The sequence below is a fragment of the Dermacentor silvarum genome, chromosome 9 (genome assembly GCF_013339745.2).
Source record: "Dermacentor silvarum isolate Dsil-2018 chromosome 9, BIME_Dsil_1.4, whole genome shotgun sequence".
Taxonomy (NCBI): Eukaryota; Metazoa; Arthropoda; class Arachnida; order Ixodida; family Ixodidae; genus Dermacentor; species Dermacentor silvarum.
In genome coordinates, this window is record NC_051162.1 from 89,433,523 (window position 1) to 89,449,415 (window position 15,893).

The following is a 15,893-nucleotide window of genomic DNA, read 5'->3' on the forward strand; positions in this document are numbered from 1 at the left end:
AATCTTCTAGCTGTACGTGAAGCGAATGGTGTTGCTGTGGGCACCATGACGGAAGAAAAACATTAGATTGGAGCATTGCTTGGCCAATACCACATAGTGGGTATGAACCAGTGACAGACGATAAACAAAGAAACAATGTATTGCGGTGCACAATTCAAGCCTAACGAGTCGGCCCAACACGTGATCGTCGCGTTGAAGCACACGGTACGTTTTAGTGCTCACGCTCTACAGGCAGAGCCACGGAAGTGCAGCCGAACGAACGCGCATATATTAAAAACTACCGGCAGCCAAACATTCTTGGCGAATACGCTGAGTTTCAGAGGCCACGTGCTGGACTACGTTCTCGAGATAAAATGCGAAGAGAATCGCTTCACGGAAAATTGGCTTGTCAACGCTGGTGGCTTGTTATAATGCTTCCTCCTTTTTATTGTCTTCGTTCGTGGTAAGTACAAACAACCGCGTCAGCGTCGATCATGTGGAAACCGGTAGGCATGACAACGCGTATAAGGAAACAGTGATTGAGGAAGTTCGTGTTTTGTCTCTGCAGTCTGGTAATTACGCGAGGACAGTGACCAGGAGCCACATGAACCAGCTCTAAACACTGACGCAGTTGATAGGAAGACTTTGGGGCATTTTCTCAACATTATGAGGGCACTGAAAATTACTGAGCAAGCTAAGCGAAAGTGTCAACTTTTGTGGCGGTGCACGGGATTGTATGCTCAGCGCCGACAAGCAACCATTGCTCAAAACCTCAAGACTTGCGTAAAACAACACACAGTGTGATGCGGATTCAATAATTAGTGGACATGTGAACGTTAGTGACGTGATTGTTTTCTGCCAGCTCTTAAGCCCGATAATATGTACGAACTGCTACATTAACCGCGTCTGTCTTTCGAAAACGAGCATTCTGTAATTATCTGCAAAGTGCGTAATTACGCAGCATTTTTTAATCTCTTCCTTGCTTTTCTAGTGTTTCACCCTATTATAACTGTTCATTACTGCACTCGTTAGCGTAATTTTATTTCAAACCTCCCCCTCCCTCCTGCATTTTAGACAAAAGAAAGGTCTAAATAAGTAAATGCGTCACGTATTTGCTGGAACCGTCTTGCTTCTAGCTACCGCAATTCGCACAGGCATACTGAGACTTGCCTTCCCATGTCATTGACAACACGCTTATTTATTTCTACATTGAAAACATGTATGCGCTCATCAGGGCGATTTCTCATCGAAACATGTAAGGCGGGCCGTACTAATGCCTCTTGTTTTTCTCAGGGACGTCCGAGACAGAAGCTATTCTCGTCCTGACGAAAGCCATGATGGCGTCTGTTGCCTCGTCTGGAAGGTATGTGCACGGAAACAGCGCAGCCGTGCAAAGGCTCATCGGCGTCGTGTACCACGTCCTCGGGTGCGTTTCACGCACGGCGAGGATCATGACGTCCACGACCTCCTGGACGTTTTCCTTGTTGAAGGTGTCGTAGAACACCTTCGAAGACCTGATCCAGCTGTCAATTTCCTCCTGTGTGAAGTCATCAGCCACCTCCGGGCAGTTCTTTTTCAGGTCCTCTGTGGTAAACCCATGTTCTAACACAGGAACACTGATGTTCGTCCTGCGAAGGGAAGTGGGAGGAATGGGTAAAAGGAGACTATGACAGAATGAAATTATTAATTATGCATCTGAAATGACAATAACGAAAAATCTGCTAGAACGGCAGGGAATGGTATGGTATGGTAAAACTTTATTATTGTCCCTCGGAACGCGCGTCAGCTCGTAGCGGGCCGCTCCCACGTCGGCACAGAAAGGCCGAGCCTCTCTGCTGCGTCGCGGGCCCGATGGACAGCCCATAGCTGGGCAGGGAATATCATAGATTTTTCGGCCACAAGCTTCATGTGCGAACACTGCTGTTATGCTTTGATATTAGTATGTAGGAATTCATTGCTGTGTGTTGTTTTGCCTTAGTGGCCGCTGATCTCATTTGGCTATTTGAAGTGACGAGTAATGAGAATGCGAACTGCTGGTAAGGGCATTGATCTCAGCTCGTGTCGTGCTGGTCTTGGTACATTTGTCCATGGTCACGATGGCAAAGTTCCCGCACCTGTTATATAAATGCTACCTGCGTCTTCATGCCGAGACCTTCGCCTATACTTGCCTCCTTGAGCTTTGGCGTTCTTTTCTTCTTTGAACTGCGGTGATGTTTGAACTGGTGGTGAAGTCGAGAACATCTGGATTTATGGGAATGCATAAGGTTTTCTGTGGACGCCTTCGAGATTATATCAAATCAAAATACGCCATTGGCCATTCACCAAATCAGCTTAGAACACACCTGTTCAGGCCAAGCCCTCAGCCTTTCTGTTATAATCAATATGTTGTTCTCTCTGAATACAAGCTGAACAGTGTGTGCCGCTGTTTTCATTATTACGGCAGTGCGACTGACCAACAGCTTGGATAGACAATCATTCCAGCACTGTGTCTTCCCAAGCTATGATAATTTTGTGTGAATGAAGACATAACATACTTGTACGCTTGCGGCATGACCTGGATGATGTCGACGCTTTTGCCGTAGCACTCCCGACGAAGTCCATCAACCATAGACACGACAGCGTGCTTCGTCATCGAATATGGCGTTCCCAGGGGCATTGTTACGTATCCTGATAAAAGACGAGTATTACTAGTAACAAGAGCATCAGTGTTAACAAAGCTGGAGACTGAATGCTAAAACTGCAATGCCAAAAGTATGCACTGATGCAAAGAATAAGTGCATTAAATGGTATATTTACTCGAGCAGAACCGAAAATTTTACTTTATGCAAGCAGCTGAACGTAAACAGACGTTTTTTTTTTTTTTTTTGGAGGCAGTACAAGATGAACAGGTGTCAACTCAAAACGATTGCGCATTTTTACTTTATTCGGGACTGCCTTCTTAAAGCTACAGCTGTTTTTCGGATGGAAATGTGCAAAATTTAAAATGTTGGCAATGATATTAAGATCACATTCATCAAATAAGAAGTCTGTTCAATCTCATCTTTTTTTTAACCTGTCGTGGTAGCGTAATGGCTTTGGTGTTGCGCTGCTAAGCCCGAGTTCACGTGATCAAATCGCGGCCGCGGTGGCCGCATTTCGATGTGGGGCGAAATGCAAAAACGCTCTTGTACAGTGTAATGGGTGCACGTTAAAGAAGCCCAGGTGGCAAAAATAATAATAAAAAGTAATAATAATAAACTAATGAAAATATCGTGTTTTTGGTACGATATGACTATCCTCCTCTCATTTTTCTTGTGCGCTGAAACATGTCCAAGTTCCAACTAACCCATCTCTCTGCCTTAAACGATACTTCAAACCCCAGCATTTATTTATTTTTATCTTTCTTTCTGCAGGCCTTCAAAGGCATTTCTCTCCCTTCTGTGTGTCTTGCAAAGTAGCCTGTAGGCAGCTACGTTTAGGCTGGCAAGTCCCTCTGTCTATCTAATAAAGAATCTTCTCTCTCTCTGCAAAGGTGCCGAGTATACAGGGCAGCTAAGCCATGCTGTCTTGTAGCCCTCATCTTCATGAGTACTGCAATACTAATGTACTAATGTCCTGATTCCTACACCACAGTCTTGAGAACTTACTCAGCGCAGATACAAATGGAGGCTGGAAATGTTATAGGCGTTATAGGTTTATGATTTTATGTTGCTTCCAAGACAACGTACGGGCATTTTACCAAGTACCAATGACTTGACAGATTTACAATTACATCTTTGATTTTGTGAAAGAAGCACATAACAACGCTTGACTGGGTGGACACATTATAACCTCGCAGGTGTCATGTTTCACGCTGATCTCTCCTATACAACTGAATGTGAAACCTGCGGCTTTATGCGTAGCGTTTCCAGAAATTGTAGCAGTTTGAAAGAAGGATAATGTACAGGAGAGCACCACGGCGAAAGATGAAGACATTTTCTTTAATTGTGCAGCGAATAAAGCTTCTACGCTTGGCGTCTTTGGACCAACCTGTGATGAGTGAATGCCAGATTTTGTGAACATCAGCCTCTGCCGGTTTAAGGTCACCGGTCGATTTCAGTGAATTCTTGTAGGGAAGGAATTGCGGCTCTTTACCGAAAGAGCTGGTGACGACCACCAGGCGGCCGTTGCATTTCCTAAGCAGCGGGAGGAACGTCTTGCTGACACGGCACGTGCCAAGGATGTTGACGTCGATGACTTTCTTCACGGCTTCCATGGTCATCCATTCGAGGAGTCCCTCGTTACGGATGGCCGCGTTGCACACGACAGCCCACAGCACTGCGTGTATCAAATTAATTGTCGCTAACTTCAGGCGAGTGAATCTTCATAACGCATAAACCCATTTATTGAGGCAAAGGGCATTCCGTCGCCTTAGGAAAAGAGCACTACATTGATCAGTTAGATTCCTATTAGGTCGGCTGGTTGGGTTAACTCGGATCAAACTGCAGATGTGGGAAACAAGTCTTCTGGCTACATCATTTCATACACGGAGAAAAAAAATCCTTCAGTAATTATGAAAAGAAGCAGTCAGAAAGGGGCCCTTTAGCCTGTGCCAACACTCTTAGGTGAAAAAATAATGCTGGGATGAAACAACAAGAGAGTGATAGAGAGTAACCATACATAAAACTTCTTTAAAAAGCTCAGCTGCCTGACAAGCATTCATGGACCTTTGAATGCTAAAGCATGCTCCAAATTTTAGACAGGCGCGTGCCTTGGGGCAACAGCAAACAATTAATGAAAGAATAAGAAAGGTCCTAGGGCCTTCACATTTTGATGTAAGACGGCCTTATATTGCCCCTGTAAAAAATGTCTTTCCAGCGATGTGTTTGTGTTTAAAAGTGAAGCCGACACTAAGGGGATCGGTGTAAGCTTGGTCTTTGTAAGCAGCTTACAAAGACCAAGCCAGCTCTGGCTTTCCCACGTTGTGGCTTGCAGCGAAGCCTACGCATTAAGAAAAGTGCAATGCGAACGGGGCCCGATAATGCTATCAGTTTCCATTCTTCAAGCCGAAGATTACCCACCCCTAATTTTTGTTATGGTGGTGTGTGCTTCCGCGTGCGTTGCTATCCGTAGGTCTTGTACCGCGGTAAAGGCGTCGTGTGTGCAGGTTTGCATTAGATTCCACTGTGTGAACTAGACCGTGTTCTCCCGGCTGCCAGGTGGGACTAGGAGAAGTAATCAGAAGCGATTCGGCAGCGCGAGAAGGGCTCTTCTCGCATAGCCAAGCGTCGCTGCTATGCAACCAGCCGCACACTCCAGCGCGGAACGTTTGCCTGACCTCACGATAGATGGCGCCACTGGTCCAAGTAGGCGGCGCTCTCGCGAAGATGTTCCATATGATTCCACCAATTTTGAATTTGAAAAGGTAAACAAATTAATAAATAAACGGGCCAGAACGAAGTATACGTGCGACGTCCGGATTGCAGCCAAACAGCTATGTTCACGATCACGTGTCCCGAGCGTGGTCTCGACGAGGACCGCAATCTCCCACAAAAACTTGTAGCGGCTTGTGAAAGATTCGTTTCATCGTTTACTTTATTTACGGAATATGTCTTTGCAACACTTTGTTTTTTGAGTTATAGAGATATGTTCCTTATGACGTTTTATTATATTGTTACACTCGATCAACGCAAGCTTCACATAGAAGCATGCTTTCTAGGAAAACATATGCCTTCTACCTTGCGCAACTTGTCGGCACGGTTTGAGCCACTAGCTGTTGTCGAACTGCTTCTAGGCAAGATCGTGCTTCATAGGATCATTTCTATAGTACGATCGCCGAGACGCATCCGCGATCTCGGATCACACTCGACCACGATGATGAGTTGAGGGTCTCCGCCTGAGCGTGAAGTCGGCATCGGGACTGTGGGTCTTGACCCGGGTTCCTGCCATTGATGACCGTTCCCTCAGCCCTTGTGGCTGAAGGGTGGGCGGAGACTCGGGCTGAGTGGCCGGGTGTTCAATCATGCTCAAAATTTTCCTTTCTGTTTCAGGCATTTGTTGCGCCGTATAAATTTGTAAGCAAGTGGAGTGGAACGCCCGGCGCCGTGCACGCACGAGAACAAGCCATCACCCTCGCACGCTTTCACTTGCAGTCACAGCATACGGCGCACAGACACGATGTTATCGCACTTTGTACGAAACATCACGGCAGCGACGACGGTGGGAATGGGTCTGATTTGTCCACATAATCGCTATCGCAAAATTTAGAAAGGCTCTGTTTTCAATATTCCCGCCAATGTTGCCTAGTACCAAAGTACAGCGAAACACCATCAGATTTGGAGGACGCTTAGGCTTCGCCTTTAAGAGTGGAACGCGATAGCATTTAAAGATCCCTGGCTGCTTATCAGGCTTTTTTCTCGTATATTCAAATTACAATTCGACGCTATCACGTTTGTAGGTTGTGGTTAGGTCGTACAAATTACGATTTTTCTGTCGGATTTTACTTTGAGAAATTCAATTTTTGTTCACTAACGCCTTGCGCCACGCGAAGGGCCCGCCCGGTCGGGGTGGTTCGGGATGATGTGGTTCGGCATGATTATTTCCGCCAGACGCGGATGCTTAACGCTGACGCCAATACCGACGCCGGATTTCCCGCGACACGGCGTACCTTAACTCTGTCGCGTTAAGACGTTCAGCCCACGTCCGTGATAATATAGGAGCCTTTCACGGAAAATGGCGCTCTCGGTTCGAGGCCAGTTTCTACTATAACATCTGTAAATTTTCATTGGAAGCATCGCCTTTTGCATGACATTCATGGTGGTTAAAAGTGTCAAAACTTCCTTGCCATGGCATTCCACAGTGCCTTCTCACTCAGACGAACGAACAAATATTTTAAATAGTTTCGTAGCTGTTATACCATCTTCCTCCATTGTATGCCGTACAGAAAAACTTATTTATGCCTGGAAGAATAAGGTCCTGACGACATAGTTCGCGGATCAGTTCTGAGGCACATGCGGCAAAATTTCAGAAACGTGTCAACACCGTTAAAGTGCCCAGGTGTAGAAATGCTGCTTGCTGGACCAGTTGGTTCATACTGTAACTTGACAAAACCAGCGCAAAAAAAAAAATTGAGGCGCAAACACGATGCATGGAAAGAAGAGACACCAAAATGCTGGACTAGTAACTGATATAAATGTGAAAAAAAAAAACGGATCAACCCTCGAACGTCAAACCGCCGACGCATGCACAATGTTCTTAGCAAGGTACAAAAATCTTTAAATTGATGAACACACCATTTTGCCCTTTCTATTTCTACATTCTACTTCCTCATGCTCAAAGCTCAGCCTTTTAGAGAGATAGCTTAGAGAGATATAGAAGGAACTGTTGCGTTTGCGCACCGCTTATCAGCCGGCGCCCAAGTCTGGCTCATCTGTTCCGGACGGTAATCTGTTTCGCGCATGTGCGCTGATATGTTTTCCCTCGCCCTTTGACCCCGGCGTTCCTTTATAAAGGATTGCGGGTCACGCCGTGGGGGCTTCCTTTTGTACACCTTCTTTCGGCAAGCATGCCGCATTAAAAGTACGTTCTTCCTTCTCCCGGCGTCTTCTTCTCCCGGCTTGGAACCAAACTCGGCCAAACGTAACAGAAGACTGATGCTCTTTGTTTCATCTTGTACACTGATATGAAACGCGTCAAGTATTTCTCAAGTAGAACTTGTAGCTGGGCGAGTCGGTTGAGATCTGAGGAATACATGGGAGGAATACTTTTCTTTCTAAGTCTTTGTTTTCCTTTTAGCCAACCTTGTATTCCTCAGATCAAGTATTTCTCCTTTCTTTTCGTCCTGCCTCTGCCAAGAATAGTTACATTTTCAAAAAGTGGTGCACAGTCACACTGACGACAGTGAAAAGCCAAGTCACCAGCTCCTTGAGAGTAGGCCTACGCTCAATGCTCGCGCATCCAGTCATATACGCGTCGGCCTTTTTGGCCAATATGGACCTATAACACTTCAGCGGGATTTTGTACATAACATGCGTCGCGCACCAAACGTATTTGTTTCCATGTTTGGTTTTGCAGGCCTCTTTCTTCTTTTCAGCATTTTCAATGCTCGTGCACAGTCCTGACAGGTTACACGGAGCAGAAAAAAATTGCCCGCCAATCCACCTGTGAAGGTGGTTGGAAAGCGAAGCTTTTAAGTGCGAATGCACTTCTTAAGCCCGGCCCACATGGAGCGATTTTCTTGGGAAAATCTGGCGAACGGCCGCGCGCGGCGTCCACCTGGCGGCCGGCGGCTGTTCGCCCGGCGGCCGGCGGCTGTTCGCCGACGATCAAGGTGGGCTAAATATTTTCGCCGGCGATCCGCCGCTCGCCGGAAGCGGCGAGTGGCGTGGACCAATCAGGGCGCGGTCGCGTCCGACTTCCGGCCGCCACATTTGACTTGGCTAGCCAGCCAAAGAACATGGCGATGAAAGCTGCGCGAATCGCGTACAACGATCGGCTGATCATAGCCGTCCAGGCGCGACCAATATTATGGGATTGCTGCCACCCAGAGTACAAGAACTCACGGAAAAAGATCGTCGTGTGGCGTTGTCCGGACCGGTTCACAGCGCAGCTGGGCGTTTTCTGCGACTACTGAAAGGATGTGTCCGCGACCTTCTTGAGCAATTACTTCGAGTGCAAACTGGGAACGGATGTTTGCAGAACGCACAATTACCGCAGCACCTCTCATAAAACCGCGGATATCGCGGCTACGGTACAGTACACTGTAGCTACGGCATCTGTGGCTACGGTACCGCGGCGGCTGAACACGATTGCCACTGCACAGCGTGGCCAGCCCCAGCGATTATTCCGCGTCCTGCAGTCCATGTTTTGATAAAAAGTGACAGAAATTGTCAAATGGACATTAAACCTAGATAATAAGTCGTTTTATTTACCGCGATTACATAAAAAATGGCTTAATTGCAGATACAAAACTATTTTTTCACTGCATTTTACTGGGAACGAAATCACGCTGTTCTAGCAACACTGAAATCGTGGCGGCGACGGCCGCCTGTTTTTCGCCGCATGTGGGTGCAGCACGGCGGCGGCACGCTGGCGATCAGCCGCGCTGGTGCGGGCCGCGCGAAGTTCGCCGTGAAAGTTCGCTCCATGTGGGCCGGGCTTTAAGCGACCCCGATAACTCCGCCGGCATCCGCGCTCCTCCTCCTCTCCCCTAGCAACGGCGCGAGGAGCGGAGAGGAGCGTCTGTAGCAACGGCGCAGCGACGTCACGCCCCACGTGACTGCGCGCGCTCCGCCCTCCGCTCAGTGGCTGCGCGCGCCCCGCGCCGACTCTGCACCGCTCTCCGCGCCGTGACGTCACGGCGCGTTGTGCAGCTGGCGCCTCCGCGCCGTGGCTGCGCGCGCCGCGCCGGCTCCTCGCACCCTCTCCGCGCCGTGACGTCACGGCGCCATGCAGCTGGTGTGCCTCTCCCCCGTTAGGTTTGCACTCACCCTCGGCCGCCGCCTCTCCCCTCGCGCTGACAGCTCCCTCCTCGCCCGGTAACAGCCCCTCGTGTGCGTACTCTCCCCACCGCTCACCCCCTCTCCAACCGCCTGGCGTGTTTCGCTCCGCCGTCACGTGTTGTGTATGTGGCGCCGGCGCGTCAGTCGTGCTCTCTCGCTGCCGTCTCCTTCGCTCGGCTCTGCAGTTTAGTCGCGCGCGCCCCCTCATAGCATCACCCCGTGCTTCGCACTTCCTCATACTCCCCTTCGGGGAAATGCGGGTTTTTTACGCCACCCTCACGGTGACTGCGGCGCACTTGATATTTTTCACGCTCTTCTTCTGCCGTCTTTACTTTCCGTGGTCTACCCATAGTGGGGTAGTCTAGAAAATGAACCGAAGCAGTTACTAGGCTGGAAGGGTTTCGAATGACGTCAACCCTCTTTCAAGCAGCTGCATAAGCTTTGCAACAGCTGCAATCAAATCTTACGGACCGCGCCGAGCCTGTTTCCGTTGTTTGCCCGCAGCCCTTATCATCCATCATGTTGGCTCATCACTTTGAAGCTTGTTTCTGTGGTTTTTCTTGCGAAAACGAGTGCTTAGTTGTACGCTGAATGCCTGAATTCAAGTAAGCTATACTGCTATACCTGCAATTGTTAGCGGTTCGTCGGGATCGTTTTTTGATTACAACGACGGACACGACAGAACCCTTGGCTGGTAGAGGTACAAAGCTTCGCTTTAAAGCATTATTTGTACACCATGTCGCCCAGCAACTTTCTTGAGATTGTGCGACACTTTATGAATAAAAGACATCCCATTAACTTTTCTTTTTTCTTTGTGTTTGTCTGATTTGCGGTCACCTTTGTTTTGTCTTTTAAGCTTTACACGTAGGCCCTCAGCTACCGCCTTAAGCACTTGTGCAAGAAAGCGTGCTGTAGTTAGCCTCTGAACTTGGCGGTCAAGGCTTGCCAGGATGACGTGACAACAGCTTTTCTGTAGCGCACTCTGGAAACAGAAGGTTGCTATAGTTTTTACCAACTTAGTATGGTTTGATTCAGACGGTAGCAAAGCATACTTAGTTCTAGTTGAGTAAATCTAGCAAACATGGCTGTCGTGTCGAAAAGTTACTGTTATATCTAAAACCCTAATGCCTTTTTTTCCTTGAGAAGTTCAAAGGTAACATTCAGAGTGTCAGAATACCCTTTGAAATACGTTAACATGTCTTCCATCACAGCTTCCAAACAGTCAGATGGCACCAACCTTAAAGCAGCTACTAATTCATTCTCTCGCTATACATACAAGCTTTACTACACGTGACCAGCTAGCGACATTCTCTGATGGTTTCTTCAACTACGGCGTGTTAGAAACATTTTAGCCTGGTATGAATGTTCTCGTTGAGTTGAAGTAGAAATATTAAGTACTGTGCGGTAATCATTAGGTTACTGGCGACGTTGTAAAGCAACAAAGTTAAGTAAGGTTTGTCATTGTAATCATATGTCTATGTGCTTTGGTTGAACTCCACCTCTGTAAACCGTAATGCGATTTACAAACAAGCTAAAGCTCTATATTGCTCTCCGAAATACTCTGCAGTCAACCAACCCTTGGAGCCCAGGTCTTTCTTGATGGCCACCAGAGCATCGCTGACCTGCCGTTCACTACTGATGTCCAACTGCAAAACTTTCACGTTGGCGAGCTTCTTCAGTTCGTTGGCTCCGTTGCAAGTGGCGTCCAGGCAGCCGGCAAACACGAAGAAACCTACGTGGGTCAAGCTTCTCACCAGGAAGTGTCCGAAGCCCGTGTCGCAGCCTGCAGTAGGACGTATAACGCCCCACGATTTGATGAGCATGGCCTCTGAGATTAAACGGCACGCTCGGGGGGTCATGGTTCACTTGGTTCACTGGGTCTGTGGAACTGAGCATGTGCCGCATTCAGTGATCCTCTCTGACGCAAACTTAGAGCACTAGGTAGGTACCACTTAGCCTTTGCCAGGCCACTAAGTATGTGCCACTAGGTATGGGTCGCTCTTCAATAACTCTATTTGAGGCCAGCTTGGGTCACCAGCTACAAGCCACTGGGTGTATTTTGCTCCTGAATAAAATTATGTTGTGCCAACTTGGGTAAATATGCGCTACTTAGTGTGTACCGTTCGTCAACTGGGGAAACTTTTCGCGTATAATCAGGCAAAACCTTTCCAAGTGTCATATTCACACAAGTGCCACGCGCGGACTTCGTGGTGGTGCCGCTGAATGACACAGCATGTTCGAAGGGAAGCACCACAGAGGAGCTTGGCTGCGTAAATGGCTGGTACATGGCGCGTCTCTGCGGTGGCAATGCGGTGCGTAGCTACACTGCTTCATTGCTAATCGCAGTAACGTCAACATTAGCCGTGACATGAGTTCTACCGCAATTTTTTTAGAACTTTCGCTCAGTTTAGCTGTATGCCTCGTTATCAACTTTAGCGTCGAGAAAAAACAGAATGTGAAACACACAAGTCGGTGTAATTTTCTAATCAAAAATTTCCCAATAGAAGCGCGATCAAAGGAAAACAACACAGAAGGCATTATACCTTCTCTTTTCTTTCTTTCTTGTGTCGTTTTGTTATTTCTTTCGTAAAAGGGCAACAAGCACGGTACAACGCTTTCTTTCTGTCCAGATTTTCTGGCTTTTCGCCTAAGTTGGCTGTACTTTGTACATCTATTTATTTTTGTTTGTTTAGGTTTTGATAAATCCGTTTAACAAGCTACTGCGTGACGTATACTTTGAGAAAGCCTCCAAAGACGCGCAGTGGGTTTGACTACGAAAACGACGAAGCCAAGTGGGAGCACCATGATGGTGTGCTCAATCAGCTTTGCCGGAGCTGGGGCGGCGTACTCGCTTCCGCTGCTGCATGAACGTGGCGCGCGCACATACTATAGCGTGCTCGCTGAGTAGCCGTGTGCTTACCACACCTTGGTGCATATGCTGGTTTGGGCAGGACGGGTACTAAGTTTCAAGCTAAATATACCTACGTAATCCGTACAGTGGGCGCCGACAAACAACGACGCTTTTCCGTCGGTCCCATCTCGTGCCTCATATATCCAGGCGCGAAGCCGGTAACGCAGCTTCCGGGGTATACCTCATCGCGCCAGCGTTTTGACATGCAACTAATACTTGAGGGGGGGGGGGGGTAACTGGTGCGCAGCAGCACTTGTGTTGCGCGCGGCATCGTCCCATGTCGCCTCCACGTAATACAAGAACACCGTGTGAGAAACTCGAGCGCAACGTTAAACCTTGATGTCGCATTCAATGCATCGCCTTAGGGCGGAACTGCGGATTTTTCATTTCGATACTTTCTTGCCTATGCGCTGCCAATGCCCCAGTTGCACGCTAACTCTCCGTCGCACTGAAACTATAGTCCAAACGGAGTGCTCTTTGCTATTTCGGTGATATACCAATGGGTTATGAATAAACGCCATAGATCTTTCCACCGAGAGCTCTCCCTGGACCTGGTCATCGCCATGAACAACACCTGGATTGTCCTCCAGCCTAAGCCGCCGCAAAACCGCATTGCAGAAGGGGAAGAATGTGCACTTTGTATAAAGGCGCGACAATAACGAGAAGAGGTGCTCTTCCCCCCTATGATATTTTTTAGGAAATAAATAAAGCGCAACTCGCGAAGCCATACTTACCTGCCACCAAAACTGCCTTGCCGTCGCCAGAGACTAACTTCACGAAGGCGATGGACCAGATGTACCTCGCCAGCCAGTAGGACAAGGAAGGCACAATCACGAGGAATCCGATCCATTGCGCCGCAGTGGCAGCTAGGGGCATGTACCTCCAGCAGTTGCAAAAGGTTAAGACGAGAGCGAAAAACAGTACCCACGACGTGCGCATGTTACACTTGTCCACAAACACGAGCCCAGCATACGTTAGAGGCGCTCGGCTTACTTGGTAAACCAGTGGTACTTACCAAAGCCGGTTAAGGAATGGGCATCGCCGATGTCGCGTTAGAGATAAGGGGGAGGAGAGAATGAGGAAAAACAGAAGGTTTCACTACGGCTCTGCCTGGCTTGCTGGAGGTCGAAAGGAAGGAGGTTGAAAGATAACTGATATTCAAGAAGGGGAGAAAATTGAAAAAAGAAAACTTCCGCAGGGCCGCTAAAGACTGCTTACTTGTGGGAATGCGGAAGCATTATAGTCCCTTTGGTGAAATGTTTGTTTTCCGGCACATTTCTTGTCCGAGAAAGCTTTCGCCTGCGTTCTAACTGCACCTCGGTAAGTCCTAATGAAAACGTGCCAAGCGTCTCTTCGCGCTCGCTTGCCCGCGACGACTTCATAACTCGAAGGATCGCTCAGTGGCGTGCAGTTGAATATTAATGCTTTTTTATTTCATACACTCACTTTATGCACTCAATACGTGGCGCCACCTCCTCCCCATTGGCTGCTCCGTCACGTGCCCAACGACGCACGCAGTAGGCCACACGTTTAGACAGCCAGATGGCTGAGACGTGACGTGTGCAGTGACGCACACACTAGGCTCACCTTTAGTCAACCAGACCCGTGGACATTTTCAGTTTTGTTTTCCATGTAATAAAGAAAAAATGGCCGCCATCCCGCCCTGCGAACGTGAATATCCAGCGAAGCTGTATCAAACACACCACATGGCCGAGCATTGTATTCACGCTGTTCTTCTGGAGTCTTTAATTTCCGTGGTCTGAGAATGAACAGAATGAGTTGCTAGACGGGTCGCCCTTTTATATATGAAATCGTGGTGACGCGTCACTAAGTATATGTATATATACTGTATGTCTGATTGCTAAGAAAGATATGTCGTTTGCCTTCAATTGTTAACCTGGCGTTTGCTGTTTACGCCACGAAATGTTCCGACCGACGAGAGGTATACAGCTTCGCTGCAAAGATTATGCGTGTCTCTGCTACCGCAAACACCAGAGACCAGCGGAGCTGGTGAAAGCCTAGTAAAGTAGTGGCAAACCACACACTTAGTTTCCTGGTGCTCAGGATTTCTTCGCCATCTTCTGCGTAGTATCGCGATGAATTCAACCGGCCACGTTCACAAGCCTCCGGGTCTTAATTTCTTCGCCTACGCGAACTCTCGGCTTCCCTCAATCCAAACTCGGGATGTTCTCCTCTGCGACGCTTGGTTTCAGCTTCCCTACCTTTCGCTTCAGTCTTTCGGAATAAACTAGTGTCCAGTTACCTGGTTGAAACCTGCCGAGCCGCCGCCAGAGGCATCGGCTGCAGTCACGGAGACCAGGCGCGTTCGGCGCGAACGCGGGGAAACGCGATCGGCGTCGGCAGCAGCTCTACGCGTTCCACTACCTACCACATGCCTTCACTCCTCCTCTCCACCTCGCATCCGCTATGCTGCGCGATGCTATTTTTATACTCCGCTTTCACTCTCTCTCTCTCAGCTCTCTCTCCCCCAGCTCGTCGAAGCTATCGCATAGCTGGTATGGGGTATGGAGTTTTGTGCTTACGCCACGAAATTCTCCGACCAACGAGATGTATACCGCTTCGCTGTCAAAAAGAAAGAACCGCCATGGCGCCGTGAAGCATGCTCGTCTCGCACCCCGGAGGCTTGAGTTCGATTCCCACCCAGGCCGAAAGTTACGAAATGTTCTTTTCAGAGGCATTAATTTACTTTGCTTACAGGAATCTCCTTCGCCAACCTGACGTCGATCCGGGCATTTGTTGGCGTGCTCTTGCTCTTTGAGCCGTCAGCCATTTCTGGTACCATCTTTCGGTCACGCCGACTACGCCGACGGATTTTCGCGTAATGGAGCATGCATATAATGCTTTCGCATTAAAAATGAACGCGTAATCTCTAGGCAACGCTCTGTTACGATTGTCGAATGAACTATGGAGGAGTACAAATGCAGCCCATAAGTCATACAGTAGAGGCAACCGCCATTATCAGTGGAACCTGTAAAACCGCTCAGGCATGAAAATATTTTCCCCAATGTGAGAATCTGTCATACGGGCGATATGCGTAATGTCTGCTTGAGACTTTTCAACCCCGAAGACCGAGCATGGTTCGCGGTGCGAATGTATACTATCGCGTTATGTTATGTGATCTATCAGTTAACACTATCAGTTGTAGTTATATAGTTTTGTGTTTACGCCACGAAATTATAGATAGATATATAGAAATTATAGAGTTATAGATATAGTTATAGTTATACAGTTATAGTTATATAGTTAAACTATAAGTTATGGGATCTGCATGAGTTGCAACACGTGAGCCTTGGCCTCAGCCACGCTCTCGCAGAAGAAGATGGAGAAGACTCTGCCATTCCAGCAATGCGCATACCCCCGGCTTTCAGTCACCTGATTCCTTCTCGTGTACAGCAATGTGTACGCCCAGCGTGTTTCGTCATGGCACACCACTGCCCTAGCTTCGTAAGTACGGTTTTTAGTCTTCGTAATGAAGCGACAGTTGCTCGGTGGGTCAGCGTTTTATCGCCCCGCAAAGAAAGCAG

General features: G+C 48.2%; 1 protein-coding gene and 1 non-coding gene across 3 annotated transcripts; one reads left to right on the forward strand and one right to left on the reverse strand.

Annotated features, from left to right (window-relative positions):
* Positions 1 to 1,243: 1,243 nt before the first annotated feature.
* Positions 1,244 to 13,520, reverse strand: LOC119463728 (retinol dehydrogenase 7). 2 transcript variants are annotated; one of them, XM_037724552.2, is made up of 5 exons: positions 13,083 to 13,520; positions 11,014 to 11,220; positions 4,093 to 4,275; positions 2,514 to 2,646; positions 1,244 to 1,607 (listed from the first exon to the last, which is right to left on the reverse strand). In XM_037724552.2, exons 1-5 carry the CDS (start codon positions 13,285 to 13,287, stop codon positions 1,250 to 1,252), a joined length of 1,086 nt encoding a protein of 361 aa, XP_037580480.2. In that variant the 5' UTR covers positions 13,288 to 13,520; the 3' UTR covers positions 1,244 to 1,249. The 2 variants fall into 2 exon arrangements, with proteins under 2 accessions (XP_037580480.2, XP_049512476.1); XM_049656519.1 differs by having other exon boundaries at positions 3,988 to 4,275.
* Positions 5,734 to 5,946, forward strand: LOC119465415 (small nucleolar RNA U3). Its single transcript, XR_005194854.1, has one exon. It is a non-coding gene; the product is annotated as a small nucleolar RNA U3 (small nucleolar RNA).
* Positions 13,521 to 15,893: the final 2,373 nt, after the last annotated feature.